This window comes from Aulonocara stuartgranti (assembly GCF_965226115.1).
Source record: "Aulonocara stuartgranti genome assembly, chromosome: 3".
Lineage (NCBI taxonomy): Eukaryota > Metazoa > Chordata > Actinopteri > Cichliformes > Cichlidae > Aulonocara > Aulonocara stuartgranti.
In genome coordinates this window covers 70,684,639-70,709,056 of record NC_138941.1, presented here as the reverse complement: position 1 = coordinate 70,709,056, position 24,418 = coordinate 70,684,639, and the positions used below count along the sequence as shown (strand labels likewise).

Genomic DNA, 24,418 nt, shown 5'->3' with positions numbered 1-24,418 from the left:
ATCATCTCATGTTCCCCAGGTTCACTGACAACGCTGAAACCACCAGCGGGAGACTAAGAGTGCTGATTTAAAAAGATTCAGACATTTTATTTTGCTGCAGCTCAACATGAGGCTGGATCCTGATACTTTGTTGTTTTTGTTTTCTCTAGATGAAGAAAACAGCAGCAACAAGAAGCACAGCAGGAACTGACAGGCTGACCTTCAGTCCAACAGATCCTCCTGTGTGACCTGCAGGTGAGAAACAGCTGTGAGGTGTCAGGTAGGTGATGATGAAGAACAGAACAGAATCCATTTGCTCTTCAAACTGCTGTCAGACATTATCTGCTGCACTCTGATCACATCACTCAGACCAGCTGCTTTCTACAAAGTCTCATCAGCAACATCTTTACAAACCAACATCAGATTGTGTGTTTTGTGGTCTAAAGTTTTGTGCCTCTGGTTTCTCATTGGCTCACACTCTTGCAGAGCCGTAACACGCACATGAATGAGAGGTGGTGAGTGTAGTTCCTGTTAACAGGGTATTGCAGACCATCCTGCTAATTGCTGAATTTACTTTTGTCTGTCATATTTATGATGAAAAACAAATGTAATCAAATTAGATATTGATATTTTCATATGGGAATTGATCCTGCAACATGAAACGCTGGGATTGGAAGTTCAGCATCGCTCCGCACATCATACCTGTGAGATGACAGACAGCAGTGTGGAGGAGAGTGCGACACAAAAACACAGAAATATGACTGACAGCTGCAAACGAAGCAGCATCTGCTGCAGGTGAAAGATATTGGGACTAGCAGAGCAGAGTGGCTTCACTGTAAAACAAAATTAGCAGTGAGTGTGAAAAGTTTCTGTGTGTGGAGTTCAACACCGTCCACTCAGAAGCTGCATCACTGGATGGTAGATTTAAAAAGCTTGCATTCAGTGACAACAGAGCTGTTGATGAGGCACTTCAGAGAATAACTGCAGCAGCAAAGTGCACTCCCACCCAGCTCCACCATTACAGGGCCAAGTGAAGGAGGAGCCACAGACGTCTGCTGTGTGGAGCCTCTTTGATGAAAGAGCTACAGGAGATGCTGCAAAGAGAAATACTACAGCTGATGTTATGATGGAGATGAAATGTTATCTTGAGGAGCCCCTCATCCAACAAGGAGAAGGCCCACAGAGCTGGTGGGAGGCCAAGGCCACAGTCTTTCCCTACCTGTTGAAGGTGATGGAGGGGAGACTGTGCATTGTGGCAACATCTGTTCCTTTGGAGGGTCTTCTCAAAAACTGGGCAGATACTAAGGAGAAACCACATCAGCCCATCCAAGCTGAGGCAGCTGGTTTTTCTGAATGTCGACCTGCACTGAGGACAAACTGTTTGGCTGCTGAGTTTGGTTCTGTTCTGTGGATTTGTTTACAGTGGGGCTTTTTGTGTTGAATTAAACTTAAAGGTTTGATTAAAATATTAAACAACAGTAAGAATGCCTGCTTTTGTAACAGAACAAAAACACAGAATTAGGCAATTATAAGGCTTTTCATAAAAACACTACATGCAAAAGGGTTTGTCAGCACACAAAGCATTCACATTTGCCAAGTAAAGCTAAAGTATGAGGCTACAGAGGATAATAACTTAAGAGACATTTGGGAGCCACGAGACGTGCAAGATAATCCAGAGCTTAGATCTAAATAAGGAAGTCTTAACTCAGTAATGGAGAATATCCTCACACATTAAGAAGCACCGAGGGAGGGAAGTCCTTCATTACTCTGTCAGTCAGGCAGGTGATCAGTGAAGAACAGCACAGAATCTATGTACCTGCATGTTCAGCTCAATTTGTGGATGCAATAAGAAGTAAAGTGAGAGTGATCAGCTTACCAGTGACTGTGATATTAACCAGGTTACTGATGGCACCATTACTGGACTCACACCGAGTAAACTCCGGTGTCGTGAGGCACCAGCGTACTGATTGAACATGATTGATCACGTTGCTGTTGTCCCCGCCCATCTCCACACTCAGCCCTCTGCAGTTTGCTTGTGTTTCTCCTCACAGTCCAATCAGAAAAGCTTTGGTCCTCCTCACAGATTACAGTCACAACATCTCCCTCAGAGACATCAGAGCTGTGAGGAAGAGGAGAGGTTAGATCAGGGCAAGGCTGGACTGGGACAAAAAGTCGGGATGAAGATTGAAAATGTGACGTCATTCAGGGGTAAAACCGCAAAGGATTCTGGGAACTTGTGGCAAGAGGTATTAGCGCACGCAGGCTTTCAATTGAACTCAGTTACACAGCGATAAAAAGAAACCCAAAAAATGGCAAGAAGCTGTTGTATTATTAACTGCAACAGCCGGTCGCATGACAGCCACGGGAAGCCGACGGGTAAAGAGATCGTTTTTTTTATCGGATTACGTCGTTGAAGTGAAAATTTTTAAGCCATGTTTCCGAAGTAAGAGCCGACGGATGGTCTGGATATACCAAACATAACGTCCCAGAACTCTCCAGCTCACAGGTTAGTCTGCTCCAAGCATTCCCACAAAGGTCAGAGTTTTGTTGTAGTTAATGCGTCATTTTTCTTAACATAATTGGTGATATAGGTTACAAGCAAGTCTGGCGCTGAACAGAAATTGTGGCGCTATGCTCCTTTGTTTATTGTGCATAAATAGTAAATTGTCCTGACACAATATTGTGTTTCGCTTCTGTTATTATGGTACATTGACAGAAACATATACTTTTATTCACAGGATAAAACAGTTGTTTTGTATCACTAATTGCCCAGTACGATTACAGCATACAATATTATTGTCACTGCTACATTTCTGTAACGCGTACCAGAAATTATTTCCACTACTAATTAATTACCGTTGAGCTCAAAGGTTATATTAATAAACGGTTAACGAATGTGTATTTATGACGACGATTTGTGAGACTGGTAAACTTACCTTTGTTCGTACGATGGTCTTTCGTTCTACACGGTGCATTTCAAGGTCCTGCACCCATCCGTCGGTAAACTGTACCTGGGCTTGTTGCAGTGACCTGAAGTTACTAAACTTCATGAGTGTATGCACTCACTCCAAGAACCGTATGATTATAAATATGAGCGTGGTGAAAGTTGGGCAGCACGCTGACGTCTTTGGTCCCTCTGTGTGCTCGTAAGGGTCTGACCCTTTCACTCCTTTGATTTTTTCCTCGTATCTTTTCTTTGTCTTTTCGTCGAGACTTTTTTGTGCGGCAAAGAAAAAACAAGAAGGTATTGGAACCGGAGAATGAACGTTTTGCGGTGCTGCAAATGCTTGCATTTGATGCGGTACTTGGATTGTTTTGCCACGAGTTCCCAGCATGCAATGCGCGAAAATCACGTGATTGCTAAACAAGGGGGAGGGTGCATCCGGCCTCCTCGGCTGTAATTGGTCCAGCCCAGAGTCGATCATGACCAATTGGCCAATCCAACACCTTTCATTATATATACCCTTCCTTAAAAAAAAAAAATCCATCGGCCCATAAAAACAAAAAATCGCCAGCTATGGATCAGGGGTGTCAAACTCAAATACACAGTGGGCCAAAATTCAAAACTGGAACAAAGTCGCAGGCTAACGTTAATATTTATTGAAATATATTTATTCCTCCAGATATAAGAATGAATCTTTTCTCAAACACGTTTTGCTGAAAAACTGAATATGGAACAAGTTCTGCTCCAATTATTTGGGTAAAGATAATAAACACTTTGATGGCCTATAAGTGAAAGTGAAAACGTGATAAACCAATAATATAATTAATAAATAATAAATAATTATATTTTTTGATAAGTGAAGTTCACTGAACTGAAAGGAAATTTTGGTTTGATGATGGTTGACATGTTTTCCAAATAGAAGTTTTTCCTCTAGTGAGGAGATGCAGGTGCAGCAGAGCATTGCTGGAAGAAATGATCCCAAGGGTGGAATCTCCTGAGAAATCTTCAGAGACCCAGCGAGAAGTAGGGACCATAGCTGACAGCCCAGGCAGGGGTTGAGGTCAAAGGTCATGCTGTTTGGGGACCTACTGGTCATCATGAGAAGATTCTGGAACCACAGCAATGACCATAAAGCTGCACTGGATGGAGAGATGTGCCACGGGGCTTTCCAGAGGTAATCACGAGGAGATTGTGGACAACATGTGAAATGAGAGAAAAGCTCTTTATTAGTAACTTTTACAACTTCTGGCAGGTTAATGTCGGAACTTTGGAGTGAAACACACCCTTAGTTACAGGAAATAACACCACTGTCTGTAACTAAGTGAATCCACCTTAACACCACCTGTGTGTGTGTGACTGCATTACACTCCCACTGCTGGGAACCTGAACAAGAACCAGAACAAAGTCTAAAATAGAAGCTGACAAACAGCTGCACCACCGAGTGACACTTTATTTTATAAACTTCACAACAGGTTTCATGTTGTGACCTGTGGAGGTGAAAAGACACAAAACCTGTTTTACAGCTTTTGAGCTGCAGGCAGGATTGAAACACACCTTAGTTAAAAGTCAAACAGCAACATTTGTCTCCTCCCCTCACGTCACTCAAATGTGACAAACCAGGAAACAGGAAGTTCTTCGTCCTCAGTAAAGAGAGACGCACAGACGATCAGACTGAGCTCAGACCAAACTAGCAGCTTCCTCTGAGTGAGTCCAGCTACAGGAGAGAAAAGTGGAAAACTCCAACACTGCTGCTTCAAGCTGCTGACGCTCCACACACTGAATGTGAGTTTGAGCAAAAACACGACTCAAAGGAAGTTTCAGTGAAGGTGGTAGAGGAGGGAGGGGAGCCAGGACTGGCTGTACTTCCTGTCTGCTGTTTTCAGCTTCACTCACAGACTCAATGGCTTCCAGATCAGAGGAGGATCTCTGCTGTCCGGTCTGTCAGGAGGTCTTCAGAGATCCTGTTCTTCTGTCATGTAGCCACAGCTTCTGTAAAGACTGTCTGAAGAGATGGTGGAGAGAGAGACCAACACACGAGTGTCCAGTTTGTAACAGAAGATCTTCAAAGGATCCACCTTTAAATCTGGCATTAAAGAACCTGTGTGAGTCGTTCTTACAGGAGAGAGATCAGAGAGCTTCAGAGGCTCTCTGCAGTCTGCACTCTGAGAAACTCAAACTCTTCTGTCTGGACCATCAGCAGCCAGTGTGTGTCGTCTGCTGTGCCTCAGAAAAACACACCAATCACAGATTCAGACCCATCGATGAAGCTGCACAACAACACAAGAAGGAACTTCAGGAAACTCTGGAGCCCTTAAAGAAGAAGTTAAAGGTTTGTGAAGAAGTTCAAGTGAAGTTTGATCAAACAGCAGAACACATTAAGGTCCAGGCCCGACACACAGAGAGGCAGATTAAGGAGCAGTTTAAGAAGCTTCAGCAGTTTCTAGCAGAGGAAGAGGAGGCCAGGCTGGCTGCACTGAGGGAGGAAGAGGAGCAGAAGAGTGGGATGATGAAGGAGAAGATGGAGGCTCTGAGCAGAGAGATAGCAGCTCTTTCAGACACAGTCAGAGCCACAGAGGAGGAGCTGAGAGCTGAAGACGTCTCATTCCTGCACAACTACAAGGCTGCAGTGGAAAGAGTCCAGCGCTGCCCCCTGCTGGATGATCCACAGCTGCCCTCAGGAGCTCTGATAGACCAGGCCAAACACCTGGGCAACCTGACCTTCAACATCTGGAACAACATGAAGGACATGGTCTCCTACACTCCTCTCATTCTGGACCCAAACACTGCTCATCCAAAACTCATCCTGTCTGAAGATCTGACCAGTGTGAGACTAGGAGGAGAGAGGCAGCAGCTTCCTGATAATCCAGAGAGGTTTGATCATTACGGCTCTGTCCTGGGCTCTGAGGGCTTTAACTCGAGGACTCACAGCTGGGATGTTGAAGTTGGAGACAGTACAGTGTGGGGACTGGGTGTGTTAGCAGAGTCTGTGCAGAGGAAGGGACGCATACTGTCTGGATTATGGAGAATAGAGTTTTATAAAGGTGAATACTCAGCACACTCACCATCAGCTCCTTTCACTGCTCTCTCAGTAGAGAAGAAGTTCCAGAGGATCAGAGTGAATCTGGACTGGAACAGAGGAAAGCTGTCGTTCTCTGATCCTGATACTAACACACACATACACACCTTCACACACACTTTCACTCACAGGATGTTTCCATTCATTGGCACTATTGATGGTGGTAAAGTGAAGGTGTGTCCGTTGAAGGTGTCAGTGTCAGTGCAGCAGATGAGTTGAGGATGATGATGTTTCTAATGTTGTTTCCTGTCAGTGAGTTGAAGCTGTTAAACTGCAGCTGTCCTCCTGCTGCCTCGTTGTTCCAAAGCTCTTTGTTTCTCTTTTAGTTTCACTCTTTCTTTCTGTTTCTGCTGTCCACCTTTTCACATGGAAAATCATTTCACTGTTTCTCACTGAATGACTCCCCAAACTAGATTTGAAATTCTATCAAGTTTCTAATCATTACAAGTGATTCATGTTTCTATTTGATGTGTAAATGGAGATGATTTAGTTTGCTGGGATATGGACTGACATGTGTTGAATGGGAGGAGCAGTTTGTTGTTGTCTTCTTGTCTGTTTATGCCAACAATAAATATGTTGTTGAAACAATGATTCATGTTTAACTCCATATATGAAATGTTTCTGATCTTTGAATTCTGTTTGATTAAAGACTTTCTTCATGACACAAATGAGATTTCAGTGTATTAATAGAACTAAATAAGCTCAGAGTTGAAAGGCTGGAGTATTATGTACGTGCTTCACTGTCAGGATCTTCAGGGGGATTCAAAGGGAAACATCAAACTGCTGTAATGAGATAAACTAGTTGGGCTGAACACACTTATCTGTAGTTTGTCTCCATCCAGGATCATCAGAATATAATGAACATGTGTGAAGAGCCACAAAATGCTGCTGCCCTCTCAGCATGATGAGCTCCAGCCTTTGTTAACAGGACAACAGGAAACATGAGACAACTTTCAGAGACAGTAACCAACTGTGGCCACAAGATGGCAGCAGCTGATCTGAGATCCTTTATTGGACAGAAGGACTCTGCTCTGTGACGTCATCAGAGAGACGGCCTTCACTCTGATAGATCTGACGTCATGTCTGCACTGCGATGATGAAAGCTGATAAACACATTGTTATTGATCCATGAAATCACCTCTGTCCTCTCAAGTGTAGCTGTTTACAGAGCTGAAGAAGTCCTTCATCATCATCAAAACAGACAAACATGTATTTCCTGTATTAAGTGACGTCATCCTCACTCTGACCTCTTACATACATTCTGTTCAGTTTTCCTGCTGTAAGAAATAAAGTGTGTGAAAATAGAAATGCAGGGAAACATCCATTAATCACAGCTGAGCCGTTTGTTTCTGACTCACATTCAATGAGGCTTCAGGTGTAAATACCTCAGAAGTGTTTGTGAGTTCAGTAGAAGCAGACCCCGTCGACCATCATGGCCTCCACAGCACTACACAATGCAACAGAAAGGCCTTCATCATCTGCTGAACCACCTCTGAACCACGACGCTCTCCCTGCATCTAAAAGCTGTTAGTCAGGATGAGATGCTGCTGTGATCGCTCACAATTTACCTGTGAGACCTTTGTAAATATTGTCTTTGTTTCTGGAGGAAACACCTTTAGTCTGTTTGTATTTGGAGTGCAGATCTGGGCGTCCATCACTTTAACCTGCACACGTTTAGTTATTGAGTGTAGTTGATGTTTGGCAGCATTTTATAAGTGACAGTTCATGAACGGTGAAGGAACAGAGGACGCCTGACCATCCTACCTGTGTCAGTAAGAAGACTTTCATCACAACTTCACAACTTAACACAACTGAAACCTGAATTCAGTGTTGCATAGTTTACTAACAGTGTGTGCTGACACTGAAGTTAGCAGTTTGTTTCCTAAGAGCTGCTGGGACAAACCACAGTGAGCGGCTACAGAGTTTAGTTAAGGTGGTTCTAACATGTGACCTGTTGAATTATTTACAGGGATTTATTTTTCATTTAAAGCATCATTTGTGAAGTTTTTATGAAGTTTACTTCTTTTATGTTCTTTGTGTAACGTTTAGATTTTCTTCTCTGGTGTTTTAACTCTTCAGGTTTCCTGTAACAGAGTTACAGAGTTACAGAGTTTCCTGTAACCGTTTTCTTTTTTTTTCTTTTTTTTCTTTTTTATTTACTAAATAATAAACGATATTGTGCAGCACGCAAGATAGACAGCGCACAGTGTGCTTTGAGGCAGCAGCCAAGAAAGCTTTAGTCCGCGTCTGTGAATACCCATGTGTGCATACCTGTGTGGATCAGCATGCTTGCATTCCAAAGGTTTCTCCATGTAATGATCTGCTAGGGAGTGTGGGGGGGCCACAGCCCCGTCCTCCAGGGTGTGAAGCGGGTATGGAGGAGATCAAAACTCCAGACATCCAGAGGCCCCCAGAACACAAGAGACCATGGAAGACCAACAGAGGGGCAGCCGCGCCACTGTTCCAGTAAGAGCTGAGGAGAGTCCCAGATGAGGGCTCGCCCAGCAGCCGCGGAGCAGAAGTCAGGGGGAGTTGCAGTGACGCGCCCGTGAGCTCCGCCGGCCCCCAGCTGTGCCTGAGTGACCGAGCCCCAGGCCGAGAGGCCGGGGGCACCCCACCTCCAAAGGGGCCCGAGCGAGCCCCAGGCCCCAGGCCCCGACAAGCGGCCGCCAAGGAGTGAGCCGGTGTGTACCCAGACGCCCACCCCCAGACACAAAGAACCACCAACACACCGACACCTGAGGGAGTCCGCCACCGGCAGGGGAAGTGGTGGTGGGTGGAGATAGGCCTCCAAACCTTGGAGGGCCTGAGGTGTCCCCAGAGAGGTGGCGTCTGATACCCAACCTGACATATAGACACAGACATACAGGCACACACAGACACAAACATCCATTCCCACCCTCATGCTCTCATATGCACTCACTCCACACTCAACCAACGTGGAGACAGACATAAAGAGACGCTGTACACACAATCACACTCCCCAAGCGTACTCTACAAACCGGGTCTAGGTACCCTTGCCCCTGGAGGGGGGAATTGCACCCAGACCCAGGTGGTGTTACCCTTTTCCCTGCGGTGGGGAGAGGCAGACCGCCCCGACTCCGCAGCAGCAGGGAGGCCCCACACCCCAGACCGCAGCCGGACGGCCAACTCCTCCTACTAGCCCTCCTGCTCCAGCAGGCCGCAGAGAATGGGGGTGGGAGAAGACTCCAAACCTCCCTCCACCCGCTCATTGTAGTGTTGATGCATATGTGTTCTAAGGTGCAATTAAAACCCAGGAGGGCATGGAGCTACCTGCCAAGGAGCAGCAGGTAAGCGCATAGTCCCTCCTGCTAGCCCTCAATGACTAAGTGTATTTAAAATTGAGAGGTGGGCAACGACGTCAGGGGTGGGGTGTACACCCTGATGGTAATTTGGACTCCGTGATTGTGCCCACCCCCAAGATCCTATATGTATGTGTAATGAGAGTGTGAATAATGTGAATGTCTAAGTTGTGGGATAAAATTGAGGCAGAGGCAGCCAGAAGGGGACGGGGGGGGGGGGGGGGGGGGTAGCCTCCTCTGCACCCTGGTGACATACCCCCACTCCAAGGCCCTGCATGTGTGGGTGGTTGTGGAGGAGCGGGAAGAGGGAGGCAGCTGGAGATGGGGAGGAAAGGAAGGGAGGGGCAGGTAACCTCTCCCTGGGGCCAGCTCCCCCGCTGACCCCAGTAGGCACTCCCACCCTTCGCGACCCGCCAGGGAAGGGGGGCCCAGGCCCATCAGACCGGGGCCCAGTGCAGTAGCGCCCTCCGGCTCCACAGAGCCCTGGACAGTCCACCCAACCCCACCACAGAGAAAACTGCACCCACCCCACCATCCACACATCTTCCAGACTACATAAGACGGTAAACGCCCAGGCTGAGATCTTCCTCCACCTCTCCTGTATCTCCCCCTCCTGCAGAGAGTTCCTGAAGAGAAGAAAGCTCCTGCAAGATGTGACCATCCCCCCCACCAGTTGAAGAGCCCCCCAGGCGGCTCGACGCACCGGCGGCACCCTGCTCCCCCTCACCAATCACAACAGTGAAGGCGGGACCAAACTATGACCCCCCACCCCCACTAGGTGATGGAGCTGATAAAAGGGGCCCAGAGCAATTGATCTAATGTGGTGGCAGAGGCTGTGTCAAGACTAATATAATCTAATAAATAATTTCTATATTTGTTAGAATTAAGATTATTTTTATTTTTCCAGTTCATGAGGACAGTTTTCTTGGCTATGCATAGGGCAGTGAAGATCATATGGGCTATATTCTTTTCTGAAGTGACATTATCTAAGCTGCCCAGTAGACACACTAAGGGGGAAGTTGGAATGTTACATTTCAGACACTTTGATAAGTCTTCACATATCTCGCGCCAAAACTTTTGCACTGGTGGACAGAACCAAAGAGCGTGGATGTAATTGTCTGGTGTATTGCCTTGACAGTGTGAGCAGTTGTTGGAAGATGTAAAGCCCATCTTGAACATCCGATGACCTGTATAGTGCACTCTATGAAGTATTTTGTATTGTATTAATTGCAGACTGGGATTTTTAATTAATTTAAAAGTTTTTAAGCAAATCTGAGACCAGAAGTTTTGGTCTAGGTTGACTGATAAATCTGCTTCCCACTTTGCAGTAGGAAGGGATATTGATTCATCTAATTTAGAAAGTGTTCTGTATATTTTAGATAATAATTTGGGGGATTTAAGAGTAAGAAAATGTGCCGCACTTAGTGGTGTTTGTAATTCAACTTGACTGAGGTTAAATTTCTTTTTTACTATGGATTTAATTTGTTGATATTCTAAAAACCTTGTCTTGTTGATCCCATATTGTTCAACTAGTCTGTCAAATGGAATAAATTCTGTTCCCTCTAATATATGTTCCAAGTATTTAATTCCTTTACAACTCCATTCTGGGAAATTAATCATATTATTGTTTTGTAATATGTCAGGGTTATTCCAGATAGGTGTACGTTTGCATGGGATTAATGAAGACTCCGTTATTTTTAGAAACTCCCACCATGCTGTTAGAGAAAAGCTGATGTTGATACTTTTAAAGCATTCATGTCTTTTGATGTTTGAGCTAATAAATGGTAGGTCTGAAATCTCTAGATCCTTGCATAGTGCCTGTTCAACATCTAGCCAGGGCTCATCTAGGAAGGTATGTTTTAACCATTCTGAGATGAACTGAAGCCTGTTGGCTAAGAAGTATTGGTGAAAATTAGGCAGATCTAATCCTCCTCTATCCTTGGTTCTTTGTAGCGTTTTTAAGCTAATACGTGGGGGTTTATCTTTCCAAAGGAATTTGGAAATATATGAATCCAGAGATCTGAACCAATCTTGTGATGGTTTGTTAGGGATCATCAAAAATAAGTAATTTATTTTTGGCAAGATCATCATTTTTATAGTGGCGACCCTTCCCATGAGTGATATGGGTAAAGATTTCCATCTAGTCAGATCGCCTTCTACTTTCTTTAGAAGTGGGATGTGGTTTAGTTTAGTTAAGTCTGAAAGCTTAGGAGAGACATTAATACCTAAATATTTAATATTTCCGGATTGCAGTGGGGCAGAGGAAGAATTATGGAAGGAGCAGTTAATGGGGAGAACTGTAGATTTTGGCCAGTTAATTGAATAATCTGAAACTCTTGAAAACCAGTTTATTAAAGTAATTACCTCAGAGAGGTTGGTTTGTGTGTTTTGCAGAAAAAGCAACACATCATCCGCATAGAGACTGATTTTATGTTCTATGTTCTTACATTTTATGCCCTTAATTGTTGTAGCCTGTCTAAATGCTGCTGCTAGAGGTTCGATAAAAATTGCAAAAAGTGAAGGGGAGAGTGGGCATCCCTGTCTGGTGCCCCTCAGGAGACAGAAGCTGGAGGATGTCTGGTCATTTGTTCTGATACGAGCCGTTGGGGAATTGTATAATATTCTTATCCAGTTTATGAAAGAGTTTCCAAAACCAAATTTGTGTAAAGTTGCGAATAAAAATTTCCAATTAACTCTGTCAAATGCTTTTTCTGCATCTAGAGATAATATTATGGTTTCGATGTTTTTATCGTATGAGTAGTCTATTAAATTAAGTAATCTACGAGTGTTTGTTGAGGAGTGCCGACCTTTTATGAAACCAGTTTGGTCAGGATGAATTAAGAGGGGGGTCATTTTCTCTAATCTCTTTGAGAGAGCTTTGCAGATTATTTTAAGGTCTACATTTAAAAGAGAAATTGGACGATAGCTTGAGGGAAATAAAGGGTCTTTGCCTGGTTTTAGCAGGAGACTAATGTTGGCAGAATTCATATTTGGTGGTAGTCTGCCCTTTTCCTCGATTTCCTGCAACATTCCGTGGAATACTGGTGCCAGAATTGTCCAGAATTCTTTGTAGAATTCTGCAGGGAAGCCGTCTGGACCTGGAGCCTTATTATTGGGCATACTTATCAGGGCTTCCTGGAGTTCACTTGGCGTCAGTGGCGAATCCAGTTCCATTGCTTGACTGTCTAGTAATTTTGGAAGAGTTACGTTGTCAAGAAACAGATCAATTTCATTTTTAGATGGGTTTATTTGTGGTGAGTATAAAGTTTCATAGAAATCCCTAAAAATGTTGTTTATTCTTCCAGGATCATATATTGTGTTCCCCGATAAATCTTTAGCAGCACATATAGTTATTTTTTCTTTATTTATTTTTAGCTGGTTAGCTAGAAATCGACCTGATTTGTTACTGTGTTCAAAAAAAATAATCCAGACGAGAGTAAGAGTGATGAACATGCGAGAAAAAAGTATATTCCTTACTGGTGGGGTGAAGAGAGCGCCATGCATCGCAAAGACCAAAGTCGTTCATATACTGTTTGATTATATTTGTGGACTGCCAATTACGCTGAGTTCCTGTTGTGTTGAGCCTATCCATTTCTTCATTTAGTCCAAGGTTGAGGTCACCGCCAAGAATGAGTGTGCAATCAAGGTGTTCAGAGAGTGCACTAAAAAAACCGTGGAAGAATGAGGGTTCATCAACATTTGGACCATATATACTAACAATACATAGTTTTTTGTTCAATATTGATAGTTTAATAATTAGAAATCTACCCTCTGGATCTATAACTGTATCGAGTACTGTAAAATTAACATTTTTATGTATTAAAATTGCTACTCCCCGTTGTCTAGAATTATAACCGGCTGCAAACACGTTAGGAAACTCAGGTGTTTTAAGTTCATTTAAAGCTGTGACAGGTTTGTGAGTTTCTTGTAATAAAACAACATCTGCCTGTAGTTTTTTAAGCTGGTTAAATATTTTTAACCTCTTTCCTCTGGTGCCAGCTCCATTTACATTCCATGTGACAAACCTCAGCATGCCCTTAATTGTGCATGTATGTCTAATGATGTATGCTGGGTGTTTCGTTTAGACAGGTGGAGAGAATATGGAAACATCCCTTGTTTGTAAATAGAAAGAGAAAAAGAAGTGTGGTGAGAGACTCCATAAGTCTGACTATGTGTGTGAATATTCACTAATATGAACAAGCGTGGCTTGCTTATGTGTCCTGCAAGTCTGTGCGTGCTGTGAGGCTGTTGTGAATGTGCTGCCGTTGAGCTGATGTGTTTGCGTGATCGTGTTGTGAAAATATGGAGAAATAGAGGGTGTTGTTTGTAGGTGAGTGGGGAAGTAGGTGACCACAGCAGTGAAAGACAAGAGAAAGAAAGAAACCACATGAACTGTGAGCGACAAAAAAAAAAAAAGAAACGAAACGGAAACATTCCAATTAAAGCAATGACGGAGGGTGACGGTGTTATATCTGCTATGACATCATATTGATATTACTAGCTTAAACTCATGTTAAAGGAGAGAGTGTGAATGAATAAGAAAAGAGTGTAGCGGGTTCTTATCTGGAGTGCAGTTAATATAACCACGGTGTGGTGCCGAGGTCGCGGTAAAGCTGTCCGTCCACGTAGAGCCGGTCCACGGCGATGACAGCACGGGAGCCTTTCTGGATAAAGCTACGTCGAACTGGGAACAGGACCTTGCGTCGTTCCAGGATCTCTTTGGGGAACTGGTCGTTCACGCTGAAGTCCGTTCCTTTCAGCTCTCTGCCGCGACTCTTCACCTGTTCCTTCTGTTTGAATTGACTGAATTTGGCCACAATAGGCTGTGGTCTCCCGGTCCGCGACCGCGCGCCCCCCAAGCGATGTACTCTATCGAAGTCGATGTTCTTACCGGTGTCCTCCGGCAGCTTCAGGTGGATTTTAATGAAGCTTTTCACCGTTGCCTCTGCGTCCTCTCCGGCAGTTTCTGGAATACCAGAAAACACAAGATTATCTCTCATGCTACGGGCTTGTAGATCGATAACGGACTCTTTTATTTTTTTATTTTCAATGTTTAGCTGGGTCACGTTATCGGTGAGAGATTTAACCGACTCCCGTAGCGTGGCATTTTCAGCGGCAAGCGTTTCCACCTGCTGCTGGCTGAATTCCAGGGATTCTCTCAGAGATTTAAATTCCCGGTGTATGATCTCCACCAGGGACAGCCTCGCATCGAAACTGGACAATCGCTTGTCGATTGACTCCAGGATTTCTGCGATGTCTTTGCCGGCAGGCGATGTTGTACCGGGGGAGTCTGCCTGGCGACTTCTCTTTGATGACGGCGTCTCAATTTTGGCCGGGGAAGATGCACTCTGGGCCTTATGCATTACTAAATCTTGAAAACAGCGGTCGATGTAATCTTGGAGAGCGTCTAAACTCTCCCCGTTGTCCTCCAGGGTGTTAGATGATAAAACAGATGTTGTTAGTTATATGACAATTGATTAGTATATTTGGTAATACTGAAGCTTGGAAAACCTTTGTTAAACTCTATGCTACCATTTGCTTTTTCTCCGCCAAAATCTCCGGCGTCTGACGTCACCTACAACATCACTTCCGTCACTTACCGTTCCCTTCCGTCACTTACCGTTCCCTTTCCTGTAACAGAGATGTAAACCACCGTTTTCTGATGCTGCTGCACTGGGACATAAACACGGCCACTTTATTAGGCACACCTTGCTGGCTGCAGGTTATAACCCCTGCTGGAAACATCCCACAGATTTGGATCCTTATTGCCATGACAGCACCACACAGCTGCTCCAGATGCTGCAGGATGCTGGTCAGGGCTCTAACAGTGAAACTTTACTGAAAGTAAGAAACCTGAGAGGAAATAAACTTTGACTTTAGTAAGCTGAGCTCTGAAGCTGTGATGGAGCTCAGTCGGTGTGAAGGCGGCTGCTGTGTAACAAGTGTTTGTCTGAGGTGCTGCGACTGATCGTGGTCATGTTTATTTAAAGAAGTCGGTGATGAAGCAGGCTGTGCAGTCCGAGCTCTTCATCAGTTAACAGTCCTCCAGAGCTGCTGCAGGGAGCTGACTGTCCTCCAGGTGGCGCTAAGTGAACAAAGTCCAAAGAAATAAACTTGGACTGTTTTTTGAAGCCCAAATAAAATGTGAATAAACTTTATAGATACATTTGAAACCAGCTACTCTGTGACTTTACACACTCACACAGTAACAGAGCTGATTCCTGATTGGAGCAGCACAGAGTTAGACTTCTTTTCTGGCTGTGGATTGGTTCGTCAGGATTTCCTCCTTTACAGGTTTAAAAACAATCTCTGTCTTTACATTTTTTGACCTCCTTCTTGTGTCTAAAGGTGAAGCAGCACCAGCCTCCTCTGATCCTCATGTTGTAGCTCTGTGTGTCCAGCAGGGGGCAGAACACCTCCAAACTGTGCCAGCAGCTCTCAAGACTTTATTGGTTATTGTCATTTCGTGTTACACAGCCTGAAACGAAATACTGTTCCTCAGCAGCCTCTACAGTGCAATAACCAATATATTTTAAAAAGAATAAATACAGTTTAAAGGGAATAAGTTTAAAAAGGAGCAGCAAAAAAGGCATAAATAGCTTAAAATCTAAGTTCTAAAAAAACCTCCAGTTTTTATTAATATTTTATTATTTATCAAATTATTATAAACTAAAAATATTTTTTACGTGATAAACGACTTCAGTGCTTCGTCCATGACCTCCTGAAGGTAAAGGGCCCAAAGAGCCAATCAGCAGCTCTGAAACAGGAAATATGACTCATGGAGAAGTTCACAACAGTTTCAGCTGCCAGTTGTACTCATCACCATGGAGACGGTCTCCATGGTGGAGGCAGAGTGACAGTGTTGTAGATGCTGCATTTTGAAGCCTCAGTGTTTATGTTGTGCCCTTAAACAGGGGAAATAGTGAGGAGAGGTGAAAGAGCGGCACAGACACGCAGCTCTCACTCTCACTCGTCTGTATTGAGTGAAGGAGGAAGCGCGCGAACCCACCTACTGGAGCCCTGAGGCATTAACAATGGATCGACGCACAATCAACCCAGGCAAAACTTTCACTACTTATCTCCCTCTATATTCCCACTGCATATTCTATTCGAAAACAGTCAAAGCAACAAATAAAACATTAATAAGGGCATGACATGAAATGTAAGGAACAGAGATGTACAACTTCAAAACTAATCAAATTTATGATCCACCACATTTATATTTTTGTTCACAGCCATGTACACATCAAACTCTCATCTTTCTGTCCAAAAACAAAACAAAAAGATTCCCTGTAAATTTGACCTTTTCCTTCAACTGTCCATTATAGCGTGGTCTTCCTACTTATCTTGACACAATACTCAGTCGCGTTGCCTGCTGCAAACTTAAAAGAAGTCTGACGAATGAAGTGACTGTGAGTGTGTCTGACGTCACGGTGTGTGTGAAAAGGTATCCAGCTGGGGCAGACATGATTCTGCAGGTCACCTGCCCAGTGGACAAAAAGAAATAAAATAGTTGTGTGGATGATATATGAATGATAATACGAAGAGTGTTTTGTGTCTCTCAGCCTGAAACAACTGTAATGCCACTTTCTGTTTTGGAGAAAGGACAGTTAAAAAAAGATGTGTGTTGTTTTAAGCAGTGATGAGAATAATGAAGATGTGATGAGAGAGCAACACAAAAGTATAAGTACAGGGTTGATGCTCTTTACAGGAAGGGTCAGAGCAGACTCTACCTGCTGAGGCGGCTGAGGTCATTTGGAGTCCAGGGAGCGCTTTTAAAGACCTTCTATGACTCTGTGGTGGCATCTGTCATTTTTCACAGTGTGGTATGTTGGAGCAGCAGTTTATCTCCCGCCCCATGCATGTAGATGTTGCTGAACTGCAGAGCTGCTTCAGTGACAGACTGCTGCATCCTCGATGCATGAAGGAGCGTTTCCGCAGGTCCTTCCTCCCTGCAGCTGTCAGACTGTACAATCTGAACTGCTCCCAACAAACACAGATGTTTACATCAGCGCTGTATCGTGCACTGTTTTATCAACCGATTCACACTACAACCAGGGTTGCCCACTTATCTGTATTTAATTTTATTTAATTTAACAACAGTATGGTACTCAGTTTTTGGTAACCATTGTCCTTCATGTAAATATGTAAGAATTGTGTATGTTTCTGTTCTGTGTCATGTGTACTGTTTGTTTGTATATGTGTTTTCTTGCTGCTGTTACACCCAAGTTTCCCCTTGTGGGACAATTAAATTGATATAACAACACTCGTGGTAAAGTTGTGGACTGGAAGAATACCTGACCAAGATTATCTTGCAATGTTTTGCAGCCGCCAGTCAAGCCGGTAGATAAATGTCTGTGATTGTCGCAGGTGGCTGTGTGGCTGGCAGGAGCTCTTTCCTATCAGTTTGTCCCCACCTTCACCTATGGTCACGAGCTTTGGGTAATAACCAAAAGAATCCGATTCTGGATATGAACTGCAACTCTCTTTACATTGGCCTTTCCTCCACCCTTCTCGTTAGATTGCAGACTGTCCAGAATGCGGCGGCACGCCTTTTGACAGGTAGCAGGAAGTTTTCTTCCATCACTCCTGTTCTTGCTGGCTTGCACTGGCTTCCAATTAAATACCGTATTCAATTTAAAATATTACTTTTCACCTACAAAACCATTAATAACTTTGCGCCGAGCTACCTCAATGAGCTTCTCAGGTTACACACTCCTGTCAGAGCACTTAGCTCTGCTACCCAAATTCTTCTGGAGCAACCTCGTTCTCGGCTGAAGTCTCGCAGTGACCGCGCGTTTGCTGTAGCTGCCCCGGTCTTATGGAACAACCTTCCTGTCGCTATCCGGGCGTCTGACTCTATGCCACTGTTTAAATCACGGCTTAAGACTTATTTGTTTAATCTTGCCTTTCCACCCAGTTAACACTTGTGTGCGCTGGTACATTTTTTATGCTTGTGAACTACTTTTATATCTTATGATGGTTTTTATAATTGATACGTGCCAGGTCCTTTCTCTTTTCCCTCCCATCTCCCTTTTCCTATTTTATTTTTGTCAAGCACCTTGGTATACCCTTGTTTTTTTAGTGTGCTTTATAAATAAAGTTTATTTATTTATTTATTATTTGTTGCTGTTTAAGTTTGTCAATTTCAGACCTCTGTCTCTGAAGTTCAACGTTCTGCATTTCCAGGTCTTTCAGTTTTGCGACATGGTCTGACAGAAAAGAACATAAATAAGTCAATATGAATTTTATTTATCTGCATCATTTGAATCTTTTCATTTTTAGTAGGTTAGATTATTGAATAAATAATGAATAAATAATAAAAATAAAAAAATTAATGAGAAACGTTAGTGATAGATTCATGAAGTGACATTGATATCTCTGTAACAGGGGCTCATATGAAGGTTTCCTCATGCTGTCATTTTTCTCACTACCTGACATCATACTCTACCTTTATTCTCTTGTTTTAAGGTCCTGATTTCCACTTTCTGTTCAGCCACTGAGGCAGTCAGCTCTCTGAGCACAGCATGGATTTCCTGTGGACAGGGTTGTTGGTTTGAAATCTGCTGGTCAAGAATTTCATTATCTGCCTCTGTCTGATTTGTGGAAACAGAGCAGACCAGAAGCAACAGCGAGAAAAACAGCGTGATCTCCATTCTGTCAGTGAAAACTCAACAGTATCTGTGTGTCATCTGCAAACCTGACTGACTTTTATATTACACAGTACAGAGGGGAGGTCACTGTAGCATTAGATTCAACCTTATTCTAGTGAATCAGTGACTAATGTAATCTTTATGACTTCAGATGCAGTACAAGGAGAAGAACAAGTGAGTATCAATGATTGTCAACTGATAGTAAAACATGAGCATGTGTGTTTCCACCAACTGACCAGAGCTTAGAGGACAAATATCAAAATGTGTGCTCAGATACAGATGTTTAAGCAGCTGTGAAAGAACATATCTGGATGTTTTTGGCACTGAGGAAGTAATTGCCTTTGATTATGGAATTCCTCTAATAACTCAGAGCAAAAATACTCTAAACGACAAAATGTATAAAGTAATCTTTACAACTTTTACAAGGTACAAGACTACAAAGAGATAAACAAGTGAATGTCCATGATTATCAGCCGTTCATAAAATTAATCAGCACGTGTTGTTTTAGAAAATCCAATGTGAATGTAGGAACCATGAAGGTCACTGTGTCACAGTCCTGGGTCTTATGACCCAGTGTTTTGAGTTTCAGTTCTTTTGATGCTGTTAGTGTATGTTCTAGCTTATTATGTTTCCTAGGTGCATCTGTTTATCAGTTCCCCCCTTGTATTGTCATACCCTGTGAAGTCTCCCTTGCCCTTCGCTTCGTGTGTTTCTTATCTATGTGTCTTATGTTGTCAGGTCTGCGTTTCATTAGATTTCCGGTTTTATTTTGAAGGGTTCCTGTGTTCCTAGGTTCAATGTTGTTAATGTTACGCTCCCCTTGTCACGTCGTTATGTTCATGTGTGTCAGCTGTTTCCTCATGTGTTCCCACTTTCCTCATTATCCTCCTGTGTGTATTTAGTCCGCGCGCTTTCAGTCATTCCTTGTCAGGTCGTCTGCTCATCCATGTCTCATCTCCAGGTACCCATGTCAGTTCATTATGGTTAAGGTTTTTCATGTTTTGTTATTAGTTCATCCAGTTTAGGTTATTGTTTAGTTTTCACCCATGCCCTATTATTTTGTACCCTTGTTTCTTGCCTTATTAAACGGCTTGTTTTGTTAATCCACACCATGTTTTGGTCTGCGCTTGAGTCCTTCCTTGCAACACATACGGTCTGCCCCAGCCAGACCGTGACACACTGACATGGTATAACTTGAAGATGAACTTCTACTCTTCATGTGTAACATGACACTTGGTTGACCACCCTTCCCACTGCAGTTCAATAAAACCACAGCTGTCCTTTTTTGTTTCTTTCTTCTCTGACCACTTAGGTGAGAAAGCTAGTGTTCAATGCTTTTCAGAGAATGAATTAATCTCTGACCCTTCCACTCCAAGCACTCCTCCAGATGCAGTGAACAATCTTATAAGCAATACAAGAGCATGCTGAAGAGTCTTGGTTGCTAAATACAGCAAAAGTATTCGGGCCCCTTGAACTTTTCCACATTTTGTCACATTACAGCCACAAACATGAATCAGTTTTATTGGAATTCCACGTGAAAGACCAACACAAAGTGGTGACCACGTGAGAAGTGGAACAGAAATCATACATGATTCTAAACATTTTTTACAAATAACTGCAAAGTGGGGTGTGCGTAATTATTCAGCCCCCTTTGGTCTGAGTGCAGTCAGTTGCCCATAGACGTTGCCTGATGAGTGCTAATGACTAAATAGAGTGCACCTGTGTATAATCTAATGTCAGTACAAATACAGCTGCTCTGTGACGGCCTCAGAGGTTGTCTAAGAGAATATTGGGAGCAACAACACCATGAAGTCCAAAGAACACACCAGACAGGTCAGGGATAAAGTTATTGAGAAATTGAAAGCAGGCGTAAGCTACAAAAAGATTTCCCAAGCCTTGAACATCCCGAAGAGCACTGTTCAAGCGATCATTCAGAAATGGAAGGAGTATGGCACAACTGTAAACCTACCAAGACAAGGCCGTCCACCTAAACTCACAGGCCGAACAAGGAGAGCGCTGATCAGAAATGCAGCCAAGAGGCCCATGGTGACTCTGGACGAGCTGCAGAGATCTACAGCTCAGGTGGGGGAATCTGTCCATAGGACAACTATTAGTCGTGCACTGCACAAAGTTGGCCTTTACGGAAGAGTGGCAAGAAGAAAGCCGTTGTTAACAGCAAACCATAAGAAGTCCCGTTTGCAGTTTGCTACAAGCCATGTGGGGGACACAGCAAACATGTGGGGGACACAGCAAACATGTAGGGGACACAGCAAACATGTGGAAGAAGGTGCTCTGGTCAGATGAGACCAAAATGGAACTTTTTGGCCAAAATGCAAAACGCTATGTGTGGCGGAAAACTAACACTGCACCTCACTCTGAACACACCATCCCCACTGTCAGATATGGTGGTGGCAGCATCATGCTCTGGGGGTGCTTCTCTTCAGCAGGGACAGGAAGCTGGTCAGAGTTGATGGGAAGATGGATGGAGCCAAATACAGGGCGATCTTGGAAGAAAACCTCTTGGAGTCTGCAAAAGACTTGAGACTGGGGCGGAGGTTCACCTTCCAGCAGGACAACGACCCTAAACATAAAGCGAGGGCAACAATGGAAGGGTTTAAAACAAAACATATCCATGTGTTAGAATGGCCCAGTCAAAGTCCAGATCTAAATCCAATCGAGAATCTGTGGCAAGATCTGAAAACTGCTGATCACAAACGCTGTCCATCTAATCTGACTGAGCTGGAGCTGTTTTGCAAAGAAGAATGGGCAAAGATTTCAGTCTGTAGATGTGCAAAGCTGGTAGAGACAGACCCTAAAAGACTGGCAGCGGTAATTGCAGCAAAAGGTGGTTCTACAAAGTATTGACTCAGGGGGCTGAATAATTATGCACACCACACTTTGCAGTTATTTATTTGTAAAAAATGTTTGGAATCATGTATGATTTTCGTTCCACTTCTCACGTGTACACCACTTTGTGTTGGTCTTTCACGTGGAATTCCAATAAAATTCTGTCTGGACAATGTCATATCATGAGTAATAATTAAAAATAATCCATATACATAAAACAAACACATGCACACACAGTGACATTTTAGACCTTCAGAATACTGTATATACTTTGGGCATCTCGGTGCTGATCCAGAATCCTTACATTATTATTTATTACTAGAGCTACAATAATAAAGCAATGAGGAGGGGGAAGTAATAAATATGAAATAATGTATTTATGATGATTCCATTTGTTTCACTATCCACTCTGTGCAGGGCAAAGCTTATTACATGTTTAAACTGTAGAGATACAATAATTTTACTGCTGTAAAATCCAAATTTTGTCTTATTTAAAATATAAATCTAATATAATCTGCTTCTTAATGTATGTTCTTTAAAATACAGTGTGGCGTGGGTGTGGTCTCTGGCCAGCTGCAGAGGAGGGGTGACGCAGTGAGCTCCCGGGGCGGTGCAGGGGCGGGGTGAACAGGTGTGCTGGGATCTGACAGTGATTGTGTCTCTTTATATGTTGGCAGTGACAGTCGGAGGAGGAGGGCGGACATGACAGCAGAGAGAGAGCGGGAGTGTCTGTGTCCCTGTACAAACGCACAGTATTAAATAAAAGTTCGGCTGTCGTCAAATTCGCTCCAGCTTATATTTCTTGGGTCCAACGTTACATACAGCTTGTGTTTTTTAATATATCATAATTATAATAATGCATAATTATGTGGACATGCATATTAGATTGTTTTTTAGTGGAATATAATCCCTCCAGAAAGGCAGGAAAAGCTATGTAACTTGCTTTAAAACTAAATATGTTCCCTAAAACGGTGACAGAGCTACAGACCCATGACAGCCTTACACAGGTAGCCAGCAGCTATGACCAGCACTACTTGTGCAGTTAATAAAAGGACAGGTAATGTTTGTCGCCCTGTTGCACACACAGCACGCTCGTTTGTTTCAGTTCGTCAGTTGCAACAAGACAGCTTACCAACGTGTACGTAATAAGCTGATACTCCTGGGTGCTACACACTACAGTGTACGCTGTACACCTACTTACTGGTTGTGTCGCATCAGTCTGTGTCTCTGAGTTAACTTGTGTTTCTCCTACAGCTCCGGACCGCTAAAAATGCGCGTGCTCTTTGTGAGCTCGTTCCCGGCTCGTAACCAGCGCGTTCTGCCGTCAAGGGCGATCATTGGTTAAATGTGATCATGTGACTGATGCAAGCCAGATCCTTTTATTTAGCAAAACTATGATTAATAGTTAAATATTATTGTTGAGGGGCACAGACAGGACTCCGCAAAAAAATTTTAAAAGTTGCCTCAACAAAAGGGCACTCTGGGCACCCATCAGGAAAGGGGCGGGTGCTCAAGCCCCTCCAGCCCCCCCCCCCTCTGCACGTGCCTGCTGTTACACCATCGTAGGTTATACAGGCACTGATCCAATAGGTGTTTTGGCAGCCATCTGCTGTGACTGGTTGGGGGTGACGGAAAAGAGACGAGGGCAGATGGCGACAGGATAAAAGACACACATCAGGAAGAGACAAAGTTTATTACTCCTACTGATTAAATATCACAAACAACAGCCAATACAAACTAAACAACAAGCTAACAGGGGTGCTGCAGTCTTGGAATAAAACTGCAGAGATGATCAGTCTATGAAACCAAAGGTGCGTTTTATATTGGGAGAAGTACCAAAAAATGTAAATAATGGGATATAAACTTGGCACTAGGACAAGCAAATGATTTTAAACTGGGCAGGAAAAATAAGATGCTTTTGAGTGGAGTCTCATGGGTCCCCCAAATATTTGTATCTTTACAAGAAATAATAATAACCAAAGCGCAAAAAAAGAGTAATATTTGGCATAATTAAAACTTGCCTACTAAGAATGACATAAAAATTACATAAAGTAGCACAAACACTTTAATATGCCACGGGTAAATTGAGCTGTGGCATTTTTCCTTTTTAAATCCGCCTTTTTTCTGAGCTAATTGAAAGCTGTTTAGAGATCCGTGGTTCTTTCACAGAAAATGATGCATTACTGTAAACTGAACACAATATAAAGTATTTAAAATGAGTTAAGCTTTACACATGTGCCGCAGTGACATTACTGCAGGTGTGATTCACTGACAATCACTTCCTCACTGAATGTTTCAGTGGTGCAGTTGCTCGGGCCTCTGAATCTCTGTTTTTTTGTATTTACCTGCTGCTGATGCTCCTCATGCTTACCTCTGGTCTTACCTTTGCTTCTTCCCCTCTGCTTGGATCTTCACCCATGTGCCTGTTGGACTGTCCTCTCCTCTGTAAACTCAGAGACCTCCTTGCCCTCCCCATTACACATTCTGGCTAAACTTGATAAAAAAAATACTGTAAAACCTAGGGATGGGTATTGATAAGATTTTAACGATTCCGATTCCATTTTCGATTCTGTTTAACGATTCGATTCTTTATCGA

General features: G+C 43.4%; 3 protein-coding genes across 2 annotated transcripts in view; 2 read left to right on the top strand and 1 right to left on the bottom strand.

Annotated features, from left to right (window-relative positions):
• LOC309693309 (hemicentin-2-like) overlaps window positions 1-24,418 on the bottom strand; it is a 1,543,010-nt gene that overhangs the window by 228,432 nt on the left and 1,290,160 nt on the right.
• Window positions 1-24,418, top strand: part of LOC309693926 (nuclear factor 7, ovary-like) — a 318,283-nt gene that overhangs the window by 256,982 nt on the left and 36,883 nt on the right. The window lies entirely within an intron of this gene.
• LOC309693984 (nuclear factor 7, brain-like) lies at window positions 4,525-6,527 on the top strand. Its single transcript, XM_082513682.1, has one exon. It carries the CDS (start codon window positions 4,824-4,826, stop codon window positions 6,216-6,218), a length of 1,395 nt encoding a protein of 464 aa, XP_082369808.1. The 5' UTR covers window positions 4,525-4,823; the 3' UTR covers window positions 6,219-6,527.

What these genes read in the sequence shown, in the direction of transcription:
- LOC309693984 (XM_082513682.1), top strand. Translation starts at nt 4,824, where the DNA reads ATGGCTTCCAGATCAGAGGAGGATCTCTGCTGTCCGGTCTGTCAGGAG.